Genomic DNA, 26,224 nt, shown 5'->3' on the forward strand with positions numbered 1-26,224 from the left:
AAGGATTAAAACATCTGGGATGTTAATATTACAGGAGGAGGATACTTAGCAAAAAGTAAAGTTCATTAGAAGCTTTACCAAGAACCCATGGGATTTTTCTCTTTCATTTTTAGGTACAGGTTTTTACCAAGTCTTGGATACCGCTCGACTTAGAAAAGGGGAATTAACCAACTTTGCTCCCAAGGTTTCTCTTCTTAAAAATCTAATACTCAGATACCATCTGGTAATATGTCAGTATGTGACATTTATATGTGAAACAACATAGTTTACATTTATAATATGAATATCCACATTATGAATAATATGTGACATTCTTTGCTGTGATGTATTGAAAGGATATTTTGTATTTACTAGTTGTAGAGATTGTTACCTTCAGTATACTTTTCTTTCTGTTATGTGTGTCTCTGTGTATATGTGGTATCTTAGCTCTGTATTCTCCTCTTTGATTATTTTTCTCCTTTTACCTTAATTTTTCCTAAAAATTAAAAAAATCTATTGCTTATAAGTGATTCTAAAATTATGTCATCTTGTTCTTATAGTTCCCGTGGCAGCCTGTATTGCATTCTGACTTTTTACATGCTTTTTAAAGCATAACTGATTGGATTTTTAAAGTTAATAAAAAACAAGAGGAACACCCGCTGGGTTATAAGCAGAGATTACCTTGCTGCATGAGAGTTAGAACAGGGCTGACCTAGGGAGAGATAGAAGGAAAGTTAAACAGAACAGGGTTTTTTGTTTTAGAATTTGCTAAATAAGGGTGGTGATGGGGGAATGGTTAGTTGGGATGACCGCGAATCGAGGCCATGGCGTTCAATTCGTCTAACGCTTTGGGTTGTCCATCTTTTTGAGCGTTTTGAAACTTTGTTGCTGCTGAAAAGATGAATCAAGCTTTGAAAGACACTAAACCTGGGGCGCCTGGGTGGCTCAGTGGGTTACAGCCTCTGCCTTCACTCAGGTCATGGTCTCAGGGTCCTGGGATCGAGCCCCGCATTGGGCTCTCTGCTCAGCAGGGAGCCTGCTTCCTCCTCTTTCTCTGCCTGCTTCTCTATTTGTGATCTCTGTCTGTCAAATAAATAAAGTCTTTAAAAAAAAAAAAAAAGAATAAGGTTTAAAAAAAAAAAGAAAGAAAGAAAGACACTAAACCCATAAGTATGTTTAGAAACCTGAAATGCTTGTAAACTACCCCTGGGCATATATTTTTTTGGGCGTATATTTTTTGCCTAAAATTAATCAGAGTGAGCCCGAAAGTTAAGTCCTCCTTTTGGCTTGCTTTCATAGCACATATGTGCCCAAAACACTGAGAGTAATTTCCAGTTGATTCTGGAGTGTCTTAGTTGCCTATACAGGCAACTCATTTCTGTAGCCTGCCGGTGAGCAGCAGTGCTGTGTGAGGTTGAGGGAATAGCCTTGGTAAGTGGATAAAGTTAGTCAAAACTTGGGGGACTACACAGGGTGTTTGTGTGGCAGGTGGAAAGCACATGGTATAACAGGAGCCCAGTTTTATAAAAGCCCCATGTCGCTCCGTAATGCTCTCTGTATAGCTGCACTTAGGAAGCTGCCAGGGGCTTGGAACCTGGTCTGCTCTCGGTAGCCACCAGCCTTTGTTGTTGCTGGCGTCAGCATTCTCTTAGGAATGTGCAGGCAAATATGAAAGCACATACGTGGTTGTAAAAAAAAAAAATAGGTTTCTGGATAGAATGAGGTAGAAAGGAGGCTGACATAGGGAGAGAGGTAAAAGGGTTAAACAGAAAAGGGAGAAATAAACTCCTTTTAAAAGTATGTGTGTGTATTGTTTGTACAAATTATATGTACAGTCTACCCACGTGTACAGTTTTTTAAAGAGAAACAAAACATGCATATTAGGATCAGGCAGATCTTGGTTCAGACTTCATTCCAGATTCACTAGCTCTATGGTGCTGGGTAAGTTACTTCTTTTCATCGTTTATAGAATCTGGGAGACCGTCCCTGCCACGGGACTGTCGGAATTGGACGGGGTGATGCCCGGCAAGTACTTCTGTCTCCTGGCCCTTTGGTGGTTCTCCCAGTTTTCCTTCACACACGACTTCAATTTCCTACTCTTTTTCACTTTTGAAAAGTATTTATACTACTATATTTAAACTGGTAGTCAACTTTTTATTTTCAAGCGTTTGTTTTTGTTTTTAACGTGGAGGTTCCTGCAGAGTTAAAGCTAACCCAGGCCTTGCACAAACACCAGTACTGACAGGTGCGGGGCCATGCCATTGAACCTCTCATTGTCCCAGAATTAACCGTGTGCAAATTTTGTACATCTTAAAATATTTCAATTCTAAGTAGATAGGCTGGTTCATAGGCATCTTAAAAGTCACTTATGTTGACTGAAATGTTTTTGCTTATAAAATCTGTTTCTCTTGACTTATTAGTGATTTAAAAACTAGAATCCGATAGCTTTATTTATCCGTTCAGCACTGCCACGTTCACAGTACCTTGTGGCCAGCGTGGGGTGAGGGCCACAGCTCCGCGTCCTTCCTTTCCTCCCGGCAGCTGAGTGCCTTATTGCCAGTCTACGGCGATCTGTGCTAACTCGGTAGTAGTAACATTTCTGGTACTATGCTCCCTAATCAAGGCTCAGCTTGGAAAGTGGAGCTTAATTAACCCAAAGAAGAGGCGGAAAGGGTGGAAGTTACATATCTGACCGATAACGAAGAATCTCTCCAGTGGACAGGGTACCTTGTTGAGTCTCTCATGAGAGGCGATGTAGTGAGCAGCCCCTCATTTCTCAGCCTGCAGGACTGAATCGCTCATGTACACGTCTGTGCTCTCTTGAAAAGTGCCACATTTTGTTTTTTTTTTTATCACTGAAAATTATTTAAATTTGCTTTCAGTCTCTGCTCCTGAGTGTGTGGCTTTCTAAGGAAAAAGATATTTTGGATAAGCCGCAGTCTGTGTGCTGTCTCCACACGATGCTGTCCCTTCTGAGCAAGATGAAAGGTAAAACGCTGGGGGCTGCTGCACGTGCATGGGCCTTGAGGTGTAGACACTGCTCTTGGGAATGACCTGAGCTGAAAGCAGATGCTTAACTCACTGAGCCACCCAGGGGCCCCATGGATTTAATTTCTAATTCAGAAATGTACCAGTCTATCACAGGGGAATTCAATTTCAACTTTATGTTTAGTGTTAAAGGTCGAACAGAAAGAATCAACAAGCTCAGGCTTTCTTTTTTAACTTTTCTCTTTTTGCCCATAGTGGCCATCGATGAGACCTGGGATTCCCAGTCTGTGTCCCCGTGGTGGCAACAGATGCGCACGGCTTGTATTCAGTCTGAGAACAACGGAGCTGCTCTGTTGTCTGCACATGTTGGCCATTCCATTGCTGCACAGATCTCGAACAGTATGACTGAGAAAAAAGTAAGTCGGCGGGTGGCGGGGGTGTACCTGGTCTTGGAAATGTTGGGTCTCTGCCTGTCCAGTCTGCTTAGGGGCTGCTTGTCCCTGTCTGGGCTACAGTGTCTTTGATGTTAGGAACATCTAGAGTTTGAAATGTGTGTCCAGCAGATTCTCATTTGTCTTTCTGGGAGGGAGGGGTGCTGCCCTTAACTTGTTTGTTCAGATGACATACATACTGAATTTTGCCGTCACCTCATACTTTCATCTTGCGGGGAAAAGTATGGCAATCAGAGGGCAGAGGTCTGGCTCTCGGCCAGCAGCTGGTGATGTGTGGTGAGTCCCTTAAACATGAGTCTCCTGCTTCAGGTTCTTCATCTAAAGGAGGTCAGGGTTAGACTGCGTTATATCTGAGGTTCGTTAGAGCTCTGGGGCTCTTCAGTTGTATTTATCACCCTCCCCCTTTTTATAAACAGAAGTTGTTTTGGCCTGGGGTGTTGAATGACTTGAATAAAAGTTTCCTATTGACCTTTTGCTTTGTGGTTTTTTCCTCCTCTTTTTAAAGACTTGGGTTTATTTTTTTAAAAAAACAAACATCTCTTGTATCTCATGGTAGATCAAATTTTTTCTGGGGAACGTTGATTTAGTTGGAGGAGTCAGTTAAATAGGCCTGTATAGTGATTCACTTAACATTGTCAGTCTCAGTATCATTTGCTAAATTTAATATTACTGGCCTAAGATGCTTATGATAATGGAGAGAGAAGGAATTTGAGACTCCTGTTGTATGTCGGAGAGCGCCTTCTGAAGAGCGAACGCTATCCTGCTACTAACAGAAAAGCCCATGGCCCTTGTTGGGTATGGCCCTGAGAACTCGTTAGTGCCCATTGCATGAATCAGGGGCCTTCCCGGGGGTCTTACTGTGACTGTCCAGACTCTGTCACTGTTTCCCCGAGTCTCCAGTCTCCTCCTGTTACTCATGTTCCATCCAGCCCAGTAGTAATACTCGTGAACCAGCATCTGCCTGTTGCTTCATGATGTGACGTATCCTGACTGTGCATCAGCTTTCGGGTTCAGAGCTCATTCAAATGCGTGCTGATCCAGAGTCTTTGCCAGAGTATCACCAGGGCATTTTTTGTTAGTTTTCCCAAACAGTGTCGGGTGCTGATTCTGAGGCCCTCACCGATTCCTGGGAGGCCCTTTCTCTTGACATGGAATACTGGAAGCTCCTGCTGAAACAGCTGGAGGACTGCCTCATCCTTCAGACTCTGCTTCACAGCAAAGCAAACACGCCGGCCTCCAAAGTGTCATCGGTGCAGGCTGAGCCACTCCCGAGGCTGTCTGTCAAAAAGTTACTGGAAGGAGGAAAGGGTAAGCTGGGGTTGATGGGAGCTTTGCACCTACAGATCTGTGTGTTTATGGTGTGGACATTCCTGGGGCTTTTGTAGAAATGATTGCAAGGATAGGGAAAGGGAAACACATTTAGGATTAAAAAATTAAAAATAACCCACCATTGTATTTCTTCTCAGTTAATCTCCTCAAAGTCTGATTCGGTCAGTTCCCTGCTCAGGAATCCCCACTCCTTCCCCTGCCTTAGAGAATTAGTCACGGTTCTCAAAGAGTGCTCACAGGACCTCGAGAGCCCACCCTTTTCCACCTTCGTGTCTCTGCGAGGCTGGCTTTTCCTCCTGTGCTTCAGCCAGAGCAACAGACCCTAACAGATGGCATGCAGAAGCTGATCGGAGAATCCAGATGTAAGCCAGACAGTGGAAGAGGCTTTGCAAAGGTTGTAGTGTTGCTTCTCTCCCAGAATGTCTTTTCTTGCTTTGGGAACTATATTTTCATAAAATGGTATTAACCTGTAATAGGTTTATCACTTAATAATTAAAAATGAATTAATAAAAGTATTTGAGAATTTTCTCAATTTTAATTTCTAAGACCAGGAATTTGAATCAATATAACCCATAAGCTAAAGTTCTTTGGGATTGTCAGTAATTTTTAAGAGTTTAAGGAGATTCTGAGACTTAAGAAATTCGAGAACTTTTGGAACAAATAGAAACTGGTTCTCTAAGAACCCCTGGTTTGAATCTAACCCGTTTTTCCATTTCTTGCTTGTTGCTTGATTGTGGCTCACATGAAGCATCTGTGTGATTCCCCAGCTCTGGGTCTGAGCCTATCCCCTTCCCTCTCTGACCTGTCCCATTCTGGATTCTAAATTGTACTTACTCCTCTTCCAAGGCCCCGCTCAAATGCTTACTCCTAACTGCTTATGATCCACTAGCTACCAATTTTCTCTTCTCCCTCCTGATTTCCACAGGACCTTATGCCTCTTTGTGATTTATCACTTTCTACTATTCTAGAGCCATTGGGTTCTTGTGCTTATACATTGTAAATTTTTAGTTGTCTTGGTGTACTTTCTTTTTACCGGCAGCTCCGTCAGGCATTTGATACTGGAGTGTCTGTATTCCTGGATTTATAAATACCCATGTATTTATAGATTTCAATTTAGTTAACCTGTCTTCTTATCTTTTATAAGATTTGTAAGCTTCAGCCTGAGAGGGAAGGTCTTAGGTGTGGCACACAATTAGTGGCCTCCACAGCTGCTCTCAAGGAACATAGACTATGGATGCCATCCTGACACTTGTCTTCTGCCTTGTCCCGGTTTGCCAGCATAACCCAGAAGGAGCTTATACACTTGTTTGGAGCTCTGGTTTTGTGACTGCCACCCAGGGGGACCCCTCCAGATCGCCTGACTCTGGTGGCCACTGGAGTTTACGCTTGTGGTCCAACGGAACTGTATATATTTGCTTACTTTTAAAAGCTGATGCCTGACAGGGTACCTGGCAGTGTAGTTGGTTCAGCATCCAAACCTTGGTTTCGGCTCAGGTTGTGATCTCAGGGTCATGAGATTGAGCCTCACTTTGGGCTCTATGCTCAGTGTAGAGTCTGCTTGAGATTCTGTCTCCCTCTCCCCCTGCCCTTCTCACTTGTGCACATGTGCTTTCTCTCACTCTCTCTTAAATAAATAAGTTTAAAAAAAAATCTGATGCTTGACGTTCAAGGTGTGAATGTAGGTGTGAAGATCCTCTCTTCTGGGGCACTGGCTGGTCTTGGCACATCCTCAGCTACTGTGAGCTGTTAAATATCTACTAGACTGCTTGGCTAAGCACAGAGGTTTGAGAGACAATCAAGAACTGAGAGGCACGATTGAGCAAGGCCATTCCTTCAAGACTGGAAGAGGTCGTTCCATCTACTGTGTAGAAAGCAACATGAAGACTCATGCAAAAGGAAGAAATAGAGAAATATGTTCCAAGTGCAAGAACAAGATAAAACTTCAGGGGGAAAAAAACTTAATCAAATGAGAGAAGTCATTTACCTGATAAAAAGTCCAAAGTTATAGTCATAAAAATGCTAACCAAACTGGGGAGAAGGATGCATGAACCCAGTGATAACTTCGAGATGGAAAATAAGTAGACATCACAGAGCTGAAGAATACAAGAACCGAACTCACTACATGCTAGAGGGTTTCAGCCACAGACTAGGTGAAGCAGAAGAAAGGACAAGTGAACCCAAAGACAGGGCAGTAGAACTCACCCAATCAAATGGTTACAAACGTTATAACAATAGAGAAGTTGTTATTTCTAAGCATGTGGTAATCACAAAGCAAAAGCCTGTTCATAAATACACAAAAGATAGAGAAAGGGCTATAAGCAAACCACTAAAGAAAGTTATCAAACCACGGAGGAAGGGAGCAAGAAAAGAATAAAGGGGGACACCTGGGTGGCTCAGTGGGTTAAAGCCTCTGCCTTCAGCTCAGGTCATGATCCCAGGGTCCTAGGATCGAGCCCCACGAGAGCCTGCTTCCCCCCTTCCCTCTCTCTCTGCCTGCCTCTCTGCCTGCTTGTGATCTCTGTCAGTCAAATAAATAAATAAATAAAATCTTAAAAAAAAAAAGAATAAAGGAACAGAGAATTATTAAAGCAGCCAGAGAACAACTTGGCAACAAGCAACCCAGGAATTACTTTAATTGTAAATGTGCTAAATTCTCCAATCAAAAGATGGAAGGTGGCCGAATGGGTGAAAAAAAAACAAGACCCATAGGGCACCTGGGTGGCTCAGTGGGTTAAGCCTCTGCCTTCGGCTCAGGTCATGATCTCAGAGCCCTGGGATCGAGCCCCACATCGGGCTCCCTGCTCAGCGGGGAGCCTGCTTCCCCCTCTCTCTGCTTGCCTCTCTGCCTACTTGTGATCTTGATCTCTCTCTCTCTGTAAAATTAAAAAAAAAAAAATACAAGAAACAAGACCCATATATATGCCACCTCGAGACTCACTTTAGATAAGTGGACACACAGATGTTGAAAGTGAAGGGATGAGAAAAGATACTCCATGCAAATGGAATTTTTTTTTTAAGTTTAATTAATTTGTTTTTTTTTTTTTAAAGGGTTGTGAAAATTTTTAAATTGTAAACTCTACCCTCCATGCTGCCACCTGCTGATAGGGTAGGACCGTCATTGTGATACTAACCTGAGCAGTGTGAGCAAGGGCTTGATTCTGGAATGGGAATTACCAAATGATCTGGAAGTCAAACATAAGAAATTGGAATACCCAGCACACTGCTGTCATTTGTTATCACTGATAAGTGTGATTTTACTGTGAAGCATTCTTTTTTTGCGTGGAAAGGTTTATATTTGATCAAAATAGGAAGAGGAGGTTTTGGTAATTAGAGAACAATATATCATTTGTTTTAGGTAAAAACAGGACTTGAGTGTTTTTCAGTTTCCATGTAGAATTTTTTGGCCTATGTCAGTGACTGAAACATGGGAAAGCATCATGTATCTTAGAGGTGACTAAACTTTGCCTATAAATATTCCATGCAGGCAAGTTATTTGGCTATTAAAAGTAACATGTTGCCTAAACAGGTATCATGCTAATCAGTCTGTTTCACTTATACGTAAATGAAAGTGCTTTAAGGGAACCTGGGGGCTCAGTCAGTTAAGTATCTGCCTTCGGCTCAGGTCATGATCCCAGGGTTCTGGGATCAAGCCACTTGTTGGGTTCCCTGCTCAGTGGGGCATTTGCTTCTCCCTCTGCCCTTCCCCTGCTTGTGCTCTCTCTCCATCTCTCTCTCTCTCTCTCGCTCGCTCTCTCTCGAATAAAACCTTCTTTAAAAAAAAAATGATAATGTTTTGAAGATGTATTCATCTCTTCCTCTGTGTCTGACGAAGTACGATATTTTGAATTTGTGGACATAGAAGCTACATGGTATACAGACAAGTGTATGCATTTATATTTATCTAATATAAGAGTATATACATATTAGATTATTATATAATTATATATTATATATATATATATATTAGAGCATAGAGATGCCCTTAGACATCAGATATTGCATTTGCCCTTGCCGTCTTTGCTGAACACTGTGAATTTTCATTTTCTTCGCACTGTAGGTGGCATTGCAGACAGTGTAGCCAAGTGGATATTTAAACAGGACTTCAGCCCTGAAGTGCTAAAACTGGCTAGTAAGGAAAGAGATGCCGAAAACCCAGATGAACCCAAAGAAGGCATTAACAGAGGTTTACTTGAAGCGGCAGAGGCAGAGACGACCCTAGGAGCCATACCAGGTAGTCCATAAATACGGAGAAATCTGCGGCCCAGAGTGGAGGGGATGCGGCTGAGTCTTTGTTAAGGAGAGAATAACCTGTCACTCTCTCGTGGCTTCCAGACTTGCTGCATTTAGCCTATAAGCAGTTTCCATGCAGCCTGGAGCTGGACGTGCTGCACGCCCACTGCTGTTGGGAGTACGTCGTTCAGTGGAACAAAGACCCGGAGGTAAGGTTCTCGCCACTTCTTTCCTGTTAGTTCTGTCGTATTGCTCGTGCCGGGCATATGTGGGGCTGTTGAGTTCAGTAACATACTGGACTTTTAGACACTGGACTTTTCCCGCCTGGGGTGCCGCTGTACTAGGAGCTGTGCTGGGTCTTTTTCATGCATTATCTCTCAGTCCTCCCAGAGAACCTGTGACATGTGGACATTGTCATTACCCCCCTCTAAGAAGAAACCCAGCCCAGAGAAGTGCCATCCTAGTTAGGTTGTGATACGTATATTCTTTATTTCCTTTTGAATTCCTGCGTGAGACAGCACGGACTTATTAGAAACTCTGTACTATCGTAGTCCTCCTGATAAAGCCAGGGTGAAGATCCGGATGCTGACCTGTTTAGATCCCCCTGCGTTTGTCCGTCACTTCTCTTATGTTCGTCTCCGAAACACCGAGAAAGCCACGCTATGTACAAGGCTGACCCTAGTCCAGGGTTAGCCTAACGGCCCTTTTAGCTCTCTGCTGGGGCATCATTTTCTGCCACTTTCTCTCGCAGAACAACCATAGTCGGGAAGCAGGTTAGGCCCTGAGCTGAGGGGCTGGACTTGGGTCCCAGCTGAATTTCTGACAAGGGTCTGGGTTGGGGCCAGTCACTGGATCTCTGAACCTGCTTGTTTCTCCCTCTACCTTTTTTTTTAATGAAGGCGCCAGTCCTTCAGGATTGATGCCTGGATTAAGTAAGATGTGAAAACATAGGATGGGTATTGCCCTTTGCCAGTAAGTCCTTCCCTCAGGCCTCCCTAGTCAGTGCCCTGGTAAATTATCCCTCTCCAATACTTTATGGTCCTTATGTCAGGTTGCACTTTTGAAGAAAAAAATCTCACTGATGAGCTAATGTACACTAATGCATTAATTAATGATACTCTTCCTCCCCCCAAAATGTTGTCTTTAATATATAATCACGTATTAAAAGATTTTTTTAAAAAGTGCTTTAAACAAAGGAATGGCCCATGATCAATTAAATCTTGACCAAAAAGAGATTTTAGCACAGGGGACCCTCTTGATGGTCCCTAAGTCACCCTCTCCAGTAACCTGCTCTGTGGTCTGAGTGGCCATTGTGTTTGGGCTCTTTCCTTCAATGGAAGATTTTTCCTACAGCAAAAAGGAATGTTAGAACTATAATGAGGACATAATAGTTTGTCAAATCTGAATAGATTAATTCTAGATTCAGCTCTAACAGTAATACATAAGGAGAAAATTCTGTTTTACATCATTTATTATAAACTGAAGGCAGCTTGGGACACAGCTGAGGTCGAGCCCCATTGCCCCTACTCACCAGCTCACCAACTGTGTGATCTCTGGGAACACTTCTCAACCCTTTGTTCTTGATTTTTCTACTGAAAGTAAATGAGGATGTAGCTATCTTGAAGGGGTGTTGCAATTTCTAGAGAAAATACATGCATAGCACCTGACATCTTACTAGTGCTATCTTGGTCTATTTAAATTGTTTACATTTTAAATAAGTGACCATTTTTCTTGTTTTTTTTTTTTTCTTATTAAATAATTCCCCTTTCCTCCTACCCCTGTTTCACCATTTTATACAGAAGCTTCATCAGGATCAAAACAACTGAAATTATTTGTGGGAAATCACTAACACTAGTACGTGTTATCAAAGGTGATAAGTTTAGTGTTTGTAGCTATAATATTATTTAGCAAAGATCTGGGTAATGTCATCAGTTTTACATGCTGCAAATGAGTGTTAATATGTCAGACCTCGATTAAAAGGAGTTGAATTTCAGACATGTTTCCCTTCACTGCTTTAGTTTTCCTCGTTGGCATGTTTTCACTAACCCACTGTATAATTTACTTATCATATTTAGCTTGCTTGCTAGAATGTAACCTCAGTGAGGGCAAGGATTTGGGTCTCTTTGTGCATTACAGTGTCTCTGGCGCCTCAGACAGCCTGGTGCATAGTAGTGCCTCAATAAATAATTGTTGAATAATGAAGAATGATATTTGCAAAGAAGTAAACCCACCTCTGTGTGAAATTCAAGTATTTATTAGAGAAAATACTGCTGTCATGTTCAGGCCATAGTGAATATTGATTCCAGATGTCAGCATATATGACCTGGTATCAATCATCATGTAGGTAACATGAATGTAAGACCATTGACACTGTCCTATGAAAAAATTTCTTTTACCTAATACATCTGTGTTCATATCACCACATTCTTGGGTAGCTTTATGTAGAAATTTAAGAAGTTACCAACTGTGTTTGAAACATCTGTTAAATGATACCTCTCTCTTTTTCTCTCTCTCTTTTTTCCTCCCTGTATGTAAGGAAGCACGTTTTTTTGTTAGGTCAATAGAACACTTGAAGCACATTCTTAATGCGCATGTTCAGAATGGTAAGTAAATAAGCATTAAGAACGAAACTGGTGGATTCAAAAGAGGCAGGGATCTTTAAGTTCACATTCTGTTCATTTTTTATTTGATGGCTCTGCCTCCTAACACGTGACTGTGTATGTGTTTGTGTATCATGATGGGCGAAGGCCTGGTCTTTGAACTGCTTGGGAAAATGCTCTTTGGGAGGGGATAATGGGGGAGAAGTAAGGAGACTATTAGACATAAAACACTGATTTTCTTTTTAGATCACAGGTAGATAAGGAGAGAGGGATGGGCTTCTCAGAAAGGACCGAAGTTGCTGATGAAAAAGTTAGGTAGCCAAGAGCCCAAGACTATCATATGGTACAAATTGCCTTGTGTTTCTTTCTTTTTTTTTTTTTAATGATGTTCTTTATTTATTTGACAGAGCGATAGCAAGGGAGGGAATACAAACAGGGGGAGTGGGAGAGGGAGAAGCAGGCTTCCTGCTGAGCAGGGAACCCGATGCGGGGCTCCATCCCCGACCGTGGGATCATGACCCAAACCAGAGGCAGACGCTTAAGCACCTGAGCCACCCAGGCGCCCCCCACCGCCGCGCTTCTTTTTTTTTTCCTTTTTTTTTTTATTATAAGATTTTATTTATTTATTTGACAGAGAAAGATCACAAGTAGGCAGAGAGGCAGGCAGAGAGAGAGAGAGAGAGAGAAGCAGGCTCCCCGCTGAGCAGAGAGCCCGATGCGGGACTGGATCCCAGGACCCTGAGATCATGACCTGAGCCGAAGGCAGCGGCTTAACCCACTGAGCCACCCAGGCGCCCCCACTGCTGTGCTTCTTTTAATAAACGTCACTGTTCTCCATTGGCTGCTGTAACATGGGGACCGCCGATGGCTCCTTGACAAAATGTCACAAATTGTGGTGGAAAAATTGTAAACAGGCTGTTGCCTCCACTAAATAAGTGGGTTTCCCTGGAAGAAGTAATGGAGGGCTCGGCACGAGGCTAGTTATTTTACTAAGCGGCGAAACTAGGTGTTGAGCCACGTAAGAGGGAGGCACCAACTTGGTGTCCATGGGATGCATTTTAGGGAAACTCCTTATTCCTCACCGTACCACCTCCTCGCAGGTGGTATGACATCCAGTTGGAGAAATTCTAAAATGTCTCATTTTCTGTGAAGAAAACGTGAAAAATTTTTCATCTCTTAAATCTTACTTCTTCCTGGGAGGAAAAAGAAGATGGAAAGTGACTCATTTGGAAAATAGGGTCTCTAGAGAATTCTACCCTTACTTGATAAAATTAAGTCACTGCTAACTTCAGGCTTGTATTTAAGAACTTAGCTGTTTGTGCAGAGGGTCTCCTGGCTTCTCCGCAGCCTCTGAGGCCCTCAGCCCCAGTGGTGGAAGCAGCCGCCCGCGGATAATGACCGCAGGGGAGATGGCACGCTGAGCCTAATTCACAACAGTTGCAGAAATTTCGATGCCATGGTTTATTGAATATGGAAGTATATAGCCCAGATTTCTTGTGTGGTTGCTTTTGTGTTTTATTTTTCAATACTTCCTCATATGTCACTTTATTTGGTGATTGATTACATGTGAAAAAAAATGACTTTTGGACATTGGGCTGTTTCTCTTGCTTGGCTCTTTTGAATAAAGCTATTCTCGACACTCTGATACACATCTTTGTGTTCCTTTATGCGGTGGCATTGCTGGGTCGTAGGGTAGACACACAGCTTCAGCAGAAGCGGTTTTGCCACTTTCTGATGCACCCCCAGCAATCTATGAGCATTCCAGTTATCTTCCCCAACACTTGGCTCGGTCATTAAAAAAAAAAAAAAATTAGCCCTTGTGTTGGTTGGTTGATATCTGTGATTTTATGTGTATCTTATAACTAAAGATATGGATCTTTTCTTACGCTTAGTGGCCATTTGGATACCCTCTTACACAGCTCAGTTCTGATTATCATTGAGAATAAAGGTTTTTCTTAATTTTACAAATATTGTAATGTGAGATGTCAGAAACGATATCTAAATAAATAGCCCATATAGCTTTATAAGCTTGAGGAAGACAGTAATTTGTTAAGCATGATAAAAGAAAAAACAGATAAACCTTCTACTTACTGCTTCACTCGCTCTCTAGGCATTGCTCTCATGATGTGGAATACATTCTTGGTGAAAAGGTTTTCTGCTGCTACGTACTTGATGGATAAGGTAAGGTAATTTAAATTTCATATACTTGTTTCTTTCCTTAATGGATTGATATTAGAAAGTTTATTTACAGTGGGCCTTGTTAGACTATTTTTTATTTGAGGTTACATTTTACTAATGCTCCGTTCACTGTAACGCCCAGTACTGGCATTTTGAGGACCTGGGAAAGAACCTCCCGGATCCTCGAGAGTACTTTCCTTTAAAAGCCTCTTAACCAAAGAGAGTGAGACTTGTGCTTGACTGAGGAAAAGATTTGTACCTTGTTTTAAATTAAAATGTACCAACATATAGTTAACGCATCACTCTTTGGATGTAGGACAAGGTATTTTCTTTGGGGTCGACTGCCGCCCTGCTTTGGTTTTCCTACAGAAAATTCACCCGTGTTGCCTTGCGTGTGACTTCGAAATCCCTTTTCTTTATAAAGTGGTGATGCAGTCTGAGTGCAAAATACTCAGATTTTAAAATGTATGCCCTCTTCTTTGTAGTCGCTTCCTCTGCATCCTTTCCAGGAGAGCTGGGAGTCGGCTACTCTGCACAGCTTTTTAAAGCACCATCCTGGTATTCGTATATCCACCCCCTTTTTTCCTCACTCATATTTTATCAGTTACTGAATTAAGTGACAGAAATACATGATTACCTGTTACAGCAAGCAGAAGTAGCTTTACGAACAAACAGTGCTCAGGGGACAGGACTCAGCGGGTGGAGACTAGCCACCGCCCCCTGCTGGGCACACGGGGCCCTGAGCAGTGTGTCCCCAGGCCTGGCGAGAGTGTAGCTTCGCCTGGCATCAGGCGAGTGGATGTCAGGAGAGAGACAGCACGTAAGGACAGCACGTTCTTGCAGATGTACACGGACAGACATTCAGCCGCGAGCATGACATTCAGACCCACTTGGGGCCACAGCTCCACTACAGATGCTTTCTTGGCCGTTCCTGGTAACAGTTTTCTAGTTCAACCTGATGTTCCCCGCGTGCTCACCTTCCTGGCCCGCTTCAAAGTTTCTTTTCCAGCTCGTTTCTTTTGGCCTTTCTGGTACTGCTCTGTTTCCCTCCACCTCTGGCTGCTGCCTTCTGGGAGAGCAGTGGCGCGAAGCCTTTCACGTGTCTGTCACCGTGGGGTTTTGTAGTGTTCGCACATCGACGGCCACGTGGGACTCTCACAACTTGGACTTGAATTTAAACAGTTCTGACCTAGGAGGTGGAGAGTTTAATGATTCATTCGAGAAATATTTACTACAAGTATCTCTTATGTGCCAAGGGCTGTGCTAGGTGCTGTGCTTGGTGCTGTGCTTACAGATTTCAAAGTCCCAGCCCCCGCCCTCCAGGGACTCCCCGTCTCAGAGGTGAACAGGGTGCTTTGAGGACTGAGAAGAGGAAGGAAATAACCAGGCCAAGGGAAGGCTTCTGGGCGGAGTTGTGGAGGAGGAGTGAGCAGGGAGCAGGGGTGAGACTGAAACGTGTTCCTGCAGATTCCGTGCTTGGCTCAGAGCTGGGAGGAGTTTTAGGCACTGGAAGCTCGCGCTGGGGGGGAAGGAGTGGGAACCAGGCATGCAGTCTTTCCCTCGAGGGCTGTTGGTTTGGGATTTTCTAACCCTCTGTGTAAACTGCCTAGCATAGGGTCTGGCCCCTAGGGGGGAGGGCTCAGAAGGTGGTAGCTATTACTTTATCTGGAAGATGCTGGGGAAGTTTTAAGCAGAAGAATGATATGTTCAGATTTGTGTTTCAAAAGATGATTCGCACCGGTGGAACGTGTGGGATTGGGAGGGGCCGAGCGTGGTGGTTTGAGGGCCGGCGCAGTCTGCCCTGATCTGTGTGCTGCCTCCTCGGAATTCTTGTCAAGTCATGTTCCCGTCTCTTCGGGATAAGTGTGCAGTCGAGTTCATCAAGTACTTATTGAATTGAGAAAATCAACCAGTTTTCTGAGCTAGGACTAGAACTTCTGTCTGCACTGCATTGTTTTTCCTTCTTTTTGACCATTTAAAATGATTATGTATCTTTATCAACAAGCTGCTCTTTATTCATAACCTTGAGTCTGGTTCTGGGTTTTAAGGCAACAGTTATTTGCCTTAATAAAAATCTGTTTTTTTTTTTAAGAGGGTTTTTTTTTTTTTTTAATTTAATCCCAAAATATTTATTTATTTATTTTTGTTCTGTTGTTCTCAAAATCTTTATTCACAAAAATATTCACACTGTGGTGGCTATATCATTATTAATCCAAGGATCTGAATAAAACTAAAATAATACAGGTTTAAGATGATGATAATAATTGAAATATGTTTATTTTTGATAAGGATTATTTGTGAGCCCAAGGATATATATTTCATAATACATTTTTAAGTTCCACCACAAAGTTAACTGCATTCTGTTACAAATGAGTAGAACCAACATTTGTTTAGAGCTGAGTTTTTAAAATGTTCTTACTTTTACTTCTTATACCATAGTAATGCCTTCTTATTTAAATTGTTAAATGAATATAGTATTTTGTGTCCCGTTCTTAGGTTGGCAAATCACCAAAGGACAGGCTATGTCGAAGGGTGAGTGACTCTCCGTTCGCTAGATGCCGAGCTGTCCGTCCTGCGCCTACGCAGCACCGTGTTCCCCGCACGGCTGGACTTGGTCTTTTCCCATTCTGATGGCCTCTCGGGATGAGAAACGTGGGAAGATAATACGATGTTAAGGAAACTGGCCATGAATTGTGGCCACTTTTAATTTACCTCTCCAGGCTGTCAGATACCTTCCAACCAGAAACTTATTAACGGCAGCACCCAGTGTCCCAGCAGATTCATGAGGGAATTTTAGCTACTTTCTGTAATAACCGTTGCACAAACGGTCTTCAGTACGATTCCAGCCCACGGCAGCCCACCCCACAGACTTTGCACAAGCTGGTGTTCCCCGTGTGCCTTTCCCCTGTTTGAGGCCGGTGAGGAGGAGTGCTAACAATACTCTTACTGCAGACACCTTGGGCAGTCCCGGGACACGTGAATCCAGCCGTGCTAGGCCCCTAGTCCTGACATCCCCACCGGGCAGAGTTCTGCTGTGCTCCTCAGAGTGGCTGGGACTGTTGTATGTGTTGTACACACACACACACACACACACAGTGAATGATGCAAAGGTGAATTACTTAGGATGTGAGGGATTTATTGGTTGTTGGTTTCAAAAAGCTGGTGAATGCAGGGCCAACGGGAGCGACCTGTCGCCCACAGCCCGAGTGTGGTATTTAGTTCCCGGGCTTGGGGATGCCGGCTTTGTTCGGAAGGTTCAGTTCCATCCCTGAAGGATGCTCTGCAGCCAGAGCGGGCTGTTTCCTGAGGACTTCTCCTCAGCTTGGCTGCCGCGTGGCGTCTCAGCACGTGCCCCGACCCCTGACCGCCTGGCTGTCCCGGTGCCTTAGCGAGCTGGTCCGCGGGCAGCGGCGCCATGACCTGTGGCGACCGATGGCGCCGCGTCTTCACAGCACACGGGGAACACCGGCTTGTGGAAAGTCTGTGGGGGTACTGTCTTTCGGAAAGCCTGATTTTAAAATACAGTGAATCTCAAGAAAGAAATTAAAATGTGCCAAAGCCTTGACTTTCAAACTGGTGCCTGTATGTCCGGCGTTGAGAGTCCTCTGCGTAGGTGTGCGGCGCTGTGTTTGTGATTTTTCTGGTGGGATCTGTGGCAGCTCTGCTGCAGGTGCTAATCGTGTTCCTTTTTACCGACAGGATGTGGGGATGAGTGACACAGCAATGACCTCCTTCCTTGGCTCCTGCTTGGATCTTCTTCAGACTTTAATGGAGGTAAAAGAGGTGCATTTTCCTTCTGAACTCTCTGAGATAGCAAATGGTTTTAAAATCGCTGAACTTAAAAAAGGACTCTAGATGCTGTGAAATGTGTAAGCCTGACGATTCACAGACCTGTACTCCTGGGGCAAATAATACATTATATGTTAATAAAAATTTTAAAATTTTAAAAATTAAAAAGACTCTAGAAAGAGGTTTTTTTTTCCTTTCTCCATTTCTGAGTTTTGACATAAGTCCCCCAAATCATGGTTTCTTACAAAGAATTAGATTTGATTTTTTGTTGTAATTTCGGGGTCTGGGGAGAAAAGGGGTTTGCACTCTCCCCCTTGTAAGCGCGTTGCGATATTTATTTGCGAGCTCTTATTCCTCGATTCTGCCTGCGGTTCTCTGTTCTCCAAACGTGCAGGCTGACGTCAGCCGGGATGAGATGCAGGCGCCTGTCCTGGACACGGAGGACGCGTGGCTCGTGGTGGAGGGACCGATCTCCATCGTGGAGCTGGCGCTGGAGCAGAAGCACGTGCACTACCCGCTGGTGGAGCACCACTCCGTCCTCTGCTCCGTGCTCTACGCCATCATGAGGTTTGCTCTGAAGACCGTGAAGCCGCTGTCACTCTTCGATAGTAAGGTGAGGACCTCGGAGGCCTTGAGACCTGGCTCGGAGCCGAGGGCTCAGCAGGCACGGGCAGGGCGACAGGCAGGACTGTGTTCTGGGACGTGTGCGGGGTTACTCGCCGGGGGGCTCCCTGCTCGCTGCTCCTCACCACGATGCCCGTAATTCTGGCTTCCCTGGACTCTTCCGGGTCCGGGGTCTGCCCTTCTCGTTCTGCACATTCTCGGATAGACCCACTTTCTCCCTCGTGCGTGTCTCCCGGCCCGACCTGTCCCCTGAATTTGAAGCGTGTATTTCTTTCTTCTTTTTTTAAAGATTTATTTACTTGAGAGAGAGGAGAGCGAGCGTGAGCACGAGCAGGAAGGGCGGAGGGAGACGTGAGAGAATGTGCAGGCAGACTCTGCTCTGACCACAGAACCTGACACAGGGCTCGATCTCACCCCCTGAGGTCAGGGCCTGAGCCAAAACCGGGAGTCAGACGCTCAAGCGATGAGCCAGGCAGGCGCCCCTGAAGTGTGTATTTCTAGGGACTGGCTCTCTTCGGATGGGCTGTGTGACTTCGGACGCCGCCCGTGGAACACACTTCCTCCCCCAGGCCCCTGCCCTTGACCTAACCCGCTGTTCCTCCTAAACCCCCAGCGCAGGTGGGGAGCCTAGAACTTCTCTAGCTCGCCTCCCTTCAAGCCCCACCCGGATGAGTCATTCTCGTCCATTCTTCCTTGAATCACATCCGCCCATTCCTCTCCATCGCTAGACCCTAGTTTATTTATTTATTTATTTATTTATTTATTTATTTTAAGAAGAACCGAAATGAAGGGCCTAGCTCCGTCCTCCCCTCAGAAAGGGAGCCTGTGGAAGGAGAGCACATCCGGAATCCGGAATCAACCGGCGCGGTGCTGCGGCGCCCGAGCCCGCCGGTGACTGTCCCGCAGACGGGCCGTGCGGTTGGGCTGGGAAGTCGGGATCCTGCCCTGCCGCTCGCCGGCGCGGGTCCGGGGTGTCCCAAGCCTCGGCGGGCTCGTTCACAAGCGCCGCGTCCCGGCCGACCTCACGGGCGCCGTGCGGGGAAGTGACGCGCTGCCCGCGAGGGGCTCCGCGGTGTGTGTCGCGTAGTAAGTACGAGACGGTGTCACGGGGGGCGGACACGTCCCCCTCCCCAGGCCCCCCTGTCCAACAGACCCCCCGGGGGAGGCTACAGAGTAACAGACTGTGTAGGTGAGTGTGTGCGGAGACTTTTTATTTTTTTTATTTTGTTTTTATTTTTTATTTTTTTTAATTTTTATTTATTTATTTGACAGAGAGATCACAAGCAGGCAGAGAGGCAGGCAGAGAGAGAGGAGGAAGCAGGCTCCCCGCAGAGCAGAGAGCCCGATGCGGGGCTCCATCCCAGGACCCTGGGGTCATGACCTGAGCCAAGGCAGATGCTTAACCCACTGAGCCCCCCAGGCGCCCCTGTGGAGACACTTGCCCTCAGGGATGTCCAGTATGCTGTCACCACGGGGGCGGAGCTTCGCCTGACTGGCGCTCACACCTGCTGACCTACAGCCCAGGATGGCTGGTCTAGAAAGCCCATTAGCAGGTACCCGGGGTGACTGCAGGGGAAAACCCGGCAGCCCGGGACAGTGGGGTCGTCCGTAAACCCCGACGGCCTGGGGGGAAGTGCCAGGCATAAGAGCCGGGGCCTCTCCAGCCTCCCGGGCCGGGGCCCTTCACTCTCTACTCCGTTTCCTTGCAGGGACTTCTGCGGTTCTGCTTGGGCTCCGCAGATACACATCTGTTCCCGTAAACGGGGTCCCTAAACAGTTGAACAAGTTCTTCTCAGGCGGGTGTGGAGTACAGGCTGGGTCTTAGTTATCTAGGACCGCGTAACAAATTCCCTCAAAATTAAGTGGCTGAAAACATTTTGTGGGTCAGGAGTTCGGGTCCTGCCTTACTCAGGTGCCGTTGGCGCAGAGTCTCTCGTGAGTCTGCAGTTCCGGTTTCGGCCAGGGCTGGTCCCATCTCAGCCACACAGGGGAGGCAGGGGGTTCACTTGGACGCTTGCATGATTGCGGGCGAGGCTGTTCTCGCCACACGCACCTCCCTGAAACACAGGTCCTGCCCCAGCAGCTGGCTTCCCTCAGGGCCGGTGACAGTGCCTAGGAGCACCCAGGGCAGGAGCTATGGTCCTTCTGTCCTCTCAAGGGGAGGGGGTGACACAAGGCATGTGTACCAGGAGGAAGGGGATCATGCCTCAAAGGCATGATACTGGAGCACTGTTGATAAAAGTTAAATGGGGGCGCCTGGGTGGCTCAGTGGGTTAAAGCCTCTGCCTTCGGCTCAGGTCATGATCCCAGGGTCCTGGGATCGAGTCCCGCATCGGGCTCTCTGCTCAGTGGGGAGCCTGCTTCCTCCTCTCTCTCTCTCCCTGCCTCTCTGCCTACTTGTGATCTCTGTCAAATAAATAAATAAAACCTTAAAAAAAAAAAAGTTAAATGAATAAAATTCCAGGATCTTACTGTTCAAGAAGAATCCACCATGAGTTCCTGATTAGATGACTGAACTTTTTAAATCTTCTTTTGTCCTGCCCTTAATAATCCATACTTACAGGGCGCCTGGGTGGCTCAGTGGGTTAAAGCCTCTGCCTTCGGCTCAGGTCGATGATCCCAGGGTCCTGGGATCGAGCCCTGCATTGGGCTCTCTGCTCAGCGGGGAGCCTGCTTCCCCGCCTCTCTCTGCCTGCCTCTCTGCCTACTTGTGATCTCTCTCTGTGTCAAATAAATAAAATCTTTAAAAAAAAAATAATCCATACTTACCCCTTTTCTTGGTCTTTTCTTTCTCTTTAGGGGAAAAATGCATTCTTCAAAGACCTAACTTCGATTCAGTTATTACCTAGTGGGGAAATGGATCCAAATTTTATTTCTGTGCGACAACAGGTAAATTATAGTTAATTGGATTTTATTTGTCTCTCAGAAGAAAATAGTAAATCAAAACTTTAGCTGGCCTTAAAGGATGACATTTATTCTTGAAAGCTCATTTTCCTTTCAACTGTATTTTCCTTTTTGATAATTAATGTCAATGGAAAAGCCACCCTCATTGACAGGAAAGCCCATTACTGTGACTTAGACATCTTTTAATGATGAATAGTGACGGCGCTGTCCTTCTCCATTGGCCAGTTCTTACTGAAAGTCGTTAGCGCGGCCGTCCAGGCCCAGCACTCAGTCGTGAAGGACCGAGAGTCCTCGGAAGAGGCACCGACCACTCCTTTTGGGAAAGACCAAGACTGGCCAGTGCTAGCTGTGGATTTGGCTCATCACCTTCAAGTTAGTGAAGATGTGGTTCGAAGGCATTACGTGGGGGAGCTCTACAACTACGGCGCGGACCACTTGGGAGAGGAGGTAATGTCGCCTGTGTGTGAGGTGGGGGGCCAAGCCCCAAAAGTTACAGTTGCAGTAGAGAGTCGGTAAAGACTCCAATAAAGCTTTTTTAAAATTCTTTTTTTTTTTTTTTAAAGATTTTATTTATTTATTTGACAGACAGAAGTCACAAGTAGGCGGAGAGGCAGGCAGAGAGAGAGAGAGAGAGGGGAGGAAGCAGGCTCCCTGCTGAGCAGAGAGCCCCATGCAGGGCTCGATCCCAGAACCCTGGGATCATGACCTGAGCCGAAGGCAGAGGCTTAACCCACTGAACCACCCAGGTGCCCCTCCAATAAAGCTTTTTGCTTTTCCTTTTGTTAGGACTTCTAGGCACAGAAACAACAGAATGTTAACATATAAAACTGGAATCAAATTCCCGTTTCTGGTCTGTGTTTAATAAACTCCTACAGTGCCAGGCCTATTCTATCTAAAGGGGCATCGTGGTACCCAAAACAGACAGGATTCCCTCCTCATAGAATTGATGGTCTGCTGGTAGGAGCAGAAAAGCTTGCTGAATTTATTTTAATTTTATTTATTTATTTATTTATTTATTTATTTGAGCATGCGAGCAGGGGGAGGTAGATGGAGGGCAGAGGGAGAGGGAGAGAGAGAAACTTAAGCAGGCTCTGTGCCCAGCGCAGAGCTGGATGTGGGGCTCGATCTCACAACCCTGAGATCCTGACCTGAGCCGAAATCGAGAGTCGGACGCCCAACTGACTGAGCCAGCCGGGCACCACGGGCGCGCTCACGTTCGTACTGAGTGACAGACGCTGTGAAGAAAAACAGGATCCCATGAATAAACGGGAGCTACCACACTACGGTGGTCAGGGGGCTAGGGGAACTGAGTCCCCAAGGAGAAGATGCAGCCAGTCACACAGGAAACGGGGGCAGCAGTGCTTGAGGCCGAAACGATGAGAAGTACAAGGTCCAGGGCTGGAGGGCCAGAGTGTGGTCCGTACAAGGTAGGGAGTGGGCAGCGAGGAAGTCCGAGAGGAGGCAGGGAGGCGGGCGGGAGCCAGATCCTACATCTCCCAGCGAACGGTCATTCGTGTGTTCAGAAGCCATAGGTTTGAAGCAGTCACGATGTGATTTAATTCCCTTTGCCAGAAGCAAAAAATGACTCTTAGAGTCCTATTGAGTCGAAAAACTAGGGGATAAGAAAAATTAGGTGGTGAGCAGAACTTTGAATTTTGAATGCTAAATTTGATTTGGACTTTTTTTTTTGGTTGTACACACGGCCACAGCTCAAAAACAAACCAGAATCTCTTCACTGGCAAAGCCTTCCCTAGACTGGGTACACGTGTCAGCTCTCACTCTGTATGCACTTGTCCGTGTCACGTCCCCAGGCCATTCTCCAGGTTCAGGACAAGGAGGTCCTTGCCTCGCAGCTGCTGGTGTTAACAGGGCAGAGACTAGCTCACGCGCTCCTCCACACCCAGACCAGAGAGGGAATGGAGCTTCTGGCCAGACTGCCGCCCACGCTCTGCACTTGGCTGAGAGCCATGGTAAGTACGAGAGCCTGAGATCATCGGGTGACTGGATGCTTTCTTACAGGCCTGTTTAATGACAGGTAAGGAGAACATTCAAGTCAGGAGTTTAAGTTCGTTCTGAAGAATTCTTACTGGGAAATGACTATCCTGACAAATCTTAAGTAACAATTACTGTTGTGTATAACTGATCGGTTATTTCTGTGTCCCATTTGCAGAACCCCCAGGATCTTCAAAACACAGAAGTGCCAATTGCAACGACAGCTAAACTAGTAAATAAAGTCATTGAGCTTTTACCAGAAAACCATGGGCAGTACAGTTTAGCCTTACACCTCATTGAAGCGGTGGAAGCCATATCTCTTCCTTCTTTATGACACTTACCTACTGAAAATGGTCCCAAATTGTGTGACTAGAACACGAATTAGTGCATGTAATTTTACATAGTAAGATCTGGAATTTTATGAAGGGAGTAGGTCTTTTTTCTTTTGTAAATAAATACAAATACATACTACTTTCTAAAAGTGCAGTCCGGGCTAACTTCCACTCCTTTGGTTAATACTGAAGATGAAATAGAGCTGAGTATCAACTATACCATATTACTAACACAGATGTTTTACTGTCTGTTTCTAATTTAAGCACTTAAATAGCTTTATGGGTAAACTTTGCTATTTCAAATGGGTTATAATTTACAGATTATGTTCTTATTATCAGATTCTATATTTCGTACTCAAAATGTTATTGTAATTAAATTTAAGCGTGTTCATGTATAGTCCCCCGTCAGTAAAATTTGAGGAACACCCCACTGGCTTTTGTTGGCATGCTTGAATCCCGGAGCTCTGCATGAGGACAGGTTCTTTCCCCGAGGTTATGCTGCCACCACCGGAGGACGATGACCTTGCTTTCGAGGAGGAACGGGTTCGAGATCCTCATATTCATCAGAAGGGACACTGAACAACATTAGAACCCTTAACCTGTTGTCCTTGCCAAAACTGAGAATCTGAGACGCAAGCAACACAGCAAATTAATTACCATGTAAGTTAAGATTTACTTTTTGCCAAGATTCAAAGTTGTATCCACATCAGGTCATTGTAAAAATGTATTATCTTGTAAAATTTATGTTTTAAAAAAAAGGGCAAAGATGCTAAAAAAATTTAAGTCCAATTTATTTTTCCTACAAGTGTTTAGAAAGGTCTGCTTCTGGGATATTAACAGGTAACATTATCTGTTCTTGGGAACAGTACAGAAAAGGCCTAGTGGTATCACAGCTTTGCAAACCTACCTCACAGCTGGGTTGAGAGGATAAAATACAACTAATTTTGTACCCTAGAGTGCCTCGAGCAGTCCAAGTGCTGAATAATTATTTGTTGATTAAAACCAGGTTAACCAAAACTCTATAAAAAGTGCTTTGAGCTCTACAAATACCAAGTCTTTATTAGGGTAGATCTTTGGAATGTAGCCACAGAGTGCAATTACCGATCTCTGTCACGGATCACAATTGTTATTCGTAGTAACTCATTGTGATAGGGAAGTGTGTTGTTTCACTTACGTGTAGGAAGCCAGCCTTAGTAACTGTACAAAGTTGATGAGTATGCCCCTGAAGGTTATAAAGAAAAAAGTCTCACATTTGAGGATATCCCAGTGTAAATTCTTTTTAACTAAAAGATCACACCCAAATAAGAACTAAACTGTCTAAAACTTAGTAATTACTGTTTAATTTAAAAATCTTGAAAGATAAAGTTTAAAGATGTCTCGGATATCTGGGTGAGGGCCTCTAAGTCTGACCGAGGCTCACGCCGTGGACAGTAGCAGCACCGAAAAGGACCTTAGCTCGTCCAGCTTCTCCGCCTCTGCCGGGATCTCCGCTGGCCCATCCAGACACAGTCCTGTGAGTCCTTGTAAACCTACTGAGCTTTATCTAGTCACCTGTTACATGCATTCTAAAACATTTGTTCTTCCTGTGATTTTTTCTAAATACTCTGAAAGTAGTTATGAATTTTGGAGGCTGGGCAAAGAAACTTTCCATCCTCACATTGATTCTGTTGTCACTTTTGAGGGAAGGGGAGTACCTGATAAACACGTTAGATAATAAAGCTGCTTGAACTTATTCTCGTAGGACACACAGATCTGGGGATTGTAGAGACCAGTAATAAGCTGAAATATGGTTCGTGGGACTGTAACAGATCACTGAATTACAAATCTGTAATAACATTTGTAATCCTAAAGTTTACCATTCAAAGAATTTTAAAATTGAATTCTGAGTTATATGGTTAAGAAAACCAGTTAAATATTCTGTGATTTCATCAAGGGCTTTTAAAATAAATCTGAGAGAAGAAAAGAGAATTAATAGCTATGTAAACATTCTGTAACAACAGAGAGCCACAAATGAAGGAATTACAGTGTATGTAGGGTAGGACGGGTGATTTCTGAAACAAAGGGATGTTGCACTTTCGGACGCGAAGCCACTAACAGTGTCTTCCTAGCGAGAACTACCCCCCAACACACACCTTTCTTTGTTAATATTAAACAGGCATCTGTACCTTGTTAAATTTCACTGTCTAATGCTGAAGGAAGACAGAAGTGTTCAAATAATTGTAACTTCTACATTACAGATTATGTTTCGATGTAGAACTAGAAGAGCCAGATAAACGTAGGTGAACAGGAACATAGCACCGACCTTCTAAATGCTTCATACTTTTGCTAAGAGAAAAAATAAGAAGTGGAGAGAGTCTTTCCTTTGTTATAAATTATAAAACCTCATCTAAGGTCAAAGTAAGCACTGTTACATTTAAATTGCTTTCCTTTAAGTGGTTAATTGCAAATTAAAATCAAAGAAAAGAGATTTAAGTTTACATGGAATATAATGTTCACTTACGAGTTGCTGTGGTTCATTCATTTATAAGAGACAAATCTTTTAAAGTACTCCATAGCAACAGTGAAAGCCTTCCCTCACCTTGACAGGAATGAATTTGTTGGGCTTCTAAAAGTTAGAGTTCTGCTGAATAGAATTAGCTGTCCCTAGAAAGGTTTTAATCCAATACTGAATTGTTTATAAAATGCTGTTATCTATTGTAATGTACTGTAAGTAGTGACATTCTGTACATACTTCTATTTTCTGTGTCCATTGTTGTGAACTTATGTATATTAGTGAAATAAATTTTCAGCTTTCATGTTGTTTCAACATTCATAAATATCAGTATTA

At 44.5% G+C, this 26,224-nt stretch overlaps 1 protein-coding gene across 1 annotated transcript in view; it reads left to right on the forward strand.

The window, feature by feature from the left end:
• RAB3GAP2 (RAB3 GTPase activating non-catalytic protein subunit 2) overlaps positions 1-26,192 on the forward strand; it is a 97,435-nt gene extending 71,243 nt beyond the window's left edge. The window contains exons 22-35 of the mRNA XM_044266809.1: positions 2,862-2,967; positions 3,223-3,383; positions 4,499-4,727; positions 8,806-8,979; positions 9,081-9,187; positions 11,515-11,581; positions 13,689-13,759; positions 16,253-16,288; positions 17,456-17,530; positions 17,940-18,158; positions 20,969-21,058; positions 21,299-21,520; positions 22,885-23,043; positions 23,244-26,192. Of these exons, the coding sequence (XP_044122744.1) occupies positions 2,862-2,967; positions 3,223-3,383; positions 4,499-4,727; positions 8,806-8,979; positions 9,081-9,187; positions 11,515-11,581; positions 13,689-13,759; positions 16,253-16,288; positions 17,456-17,530; positions 17,940-18,158; positions 20,969-21,058; positions 21,299-21,520; positions 22,885-23,043; positions 23,244-23,399 (1,872 nt within the window). The 3' untranslated portion in view covers positions 23,400-26,192. The remainder of the gene's footprint in view (positions 1-2,861; positions 2,968-3,222; positions 3,384-4,498; positions 4,728-8,805; positions 8,980-9,080; positions 9,188-11,514; positions 11,582-13,688; positions 13,760-16,252; positions 16,289-17,455; positions 17,531-17,939; positions 18,159-20,968; positions 21,059-21,298; positions 21,521-22,884; positions 23,044-23,243) is intronic.
• The last annotated feature ends 32 nt before the right edge of the window (positions 26,193-26,224 follow it).

This window comes from Neovison vison, chromosome 10, assembly GCF_020171115.1.
Source record: "Neovison vison isolate M4711 chromosome 10, ASM_NN_V1, whole genome shotgun sequence".
In the NCBI taxonomy this organism is placed as follows: Eukaryota; Metazoa; Chordata; class Mammalia; order Carnivora; family Mustelidae; genus Neogale; species Neogale vison.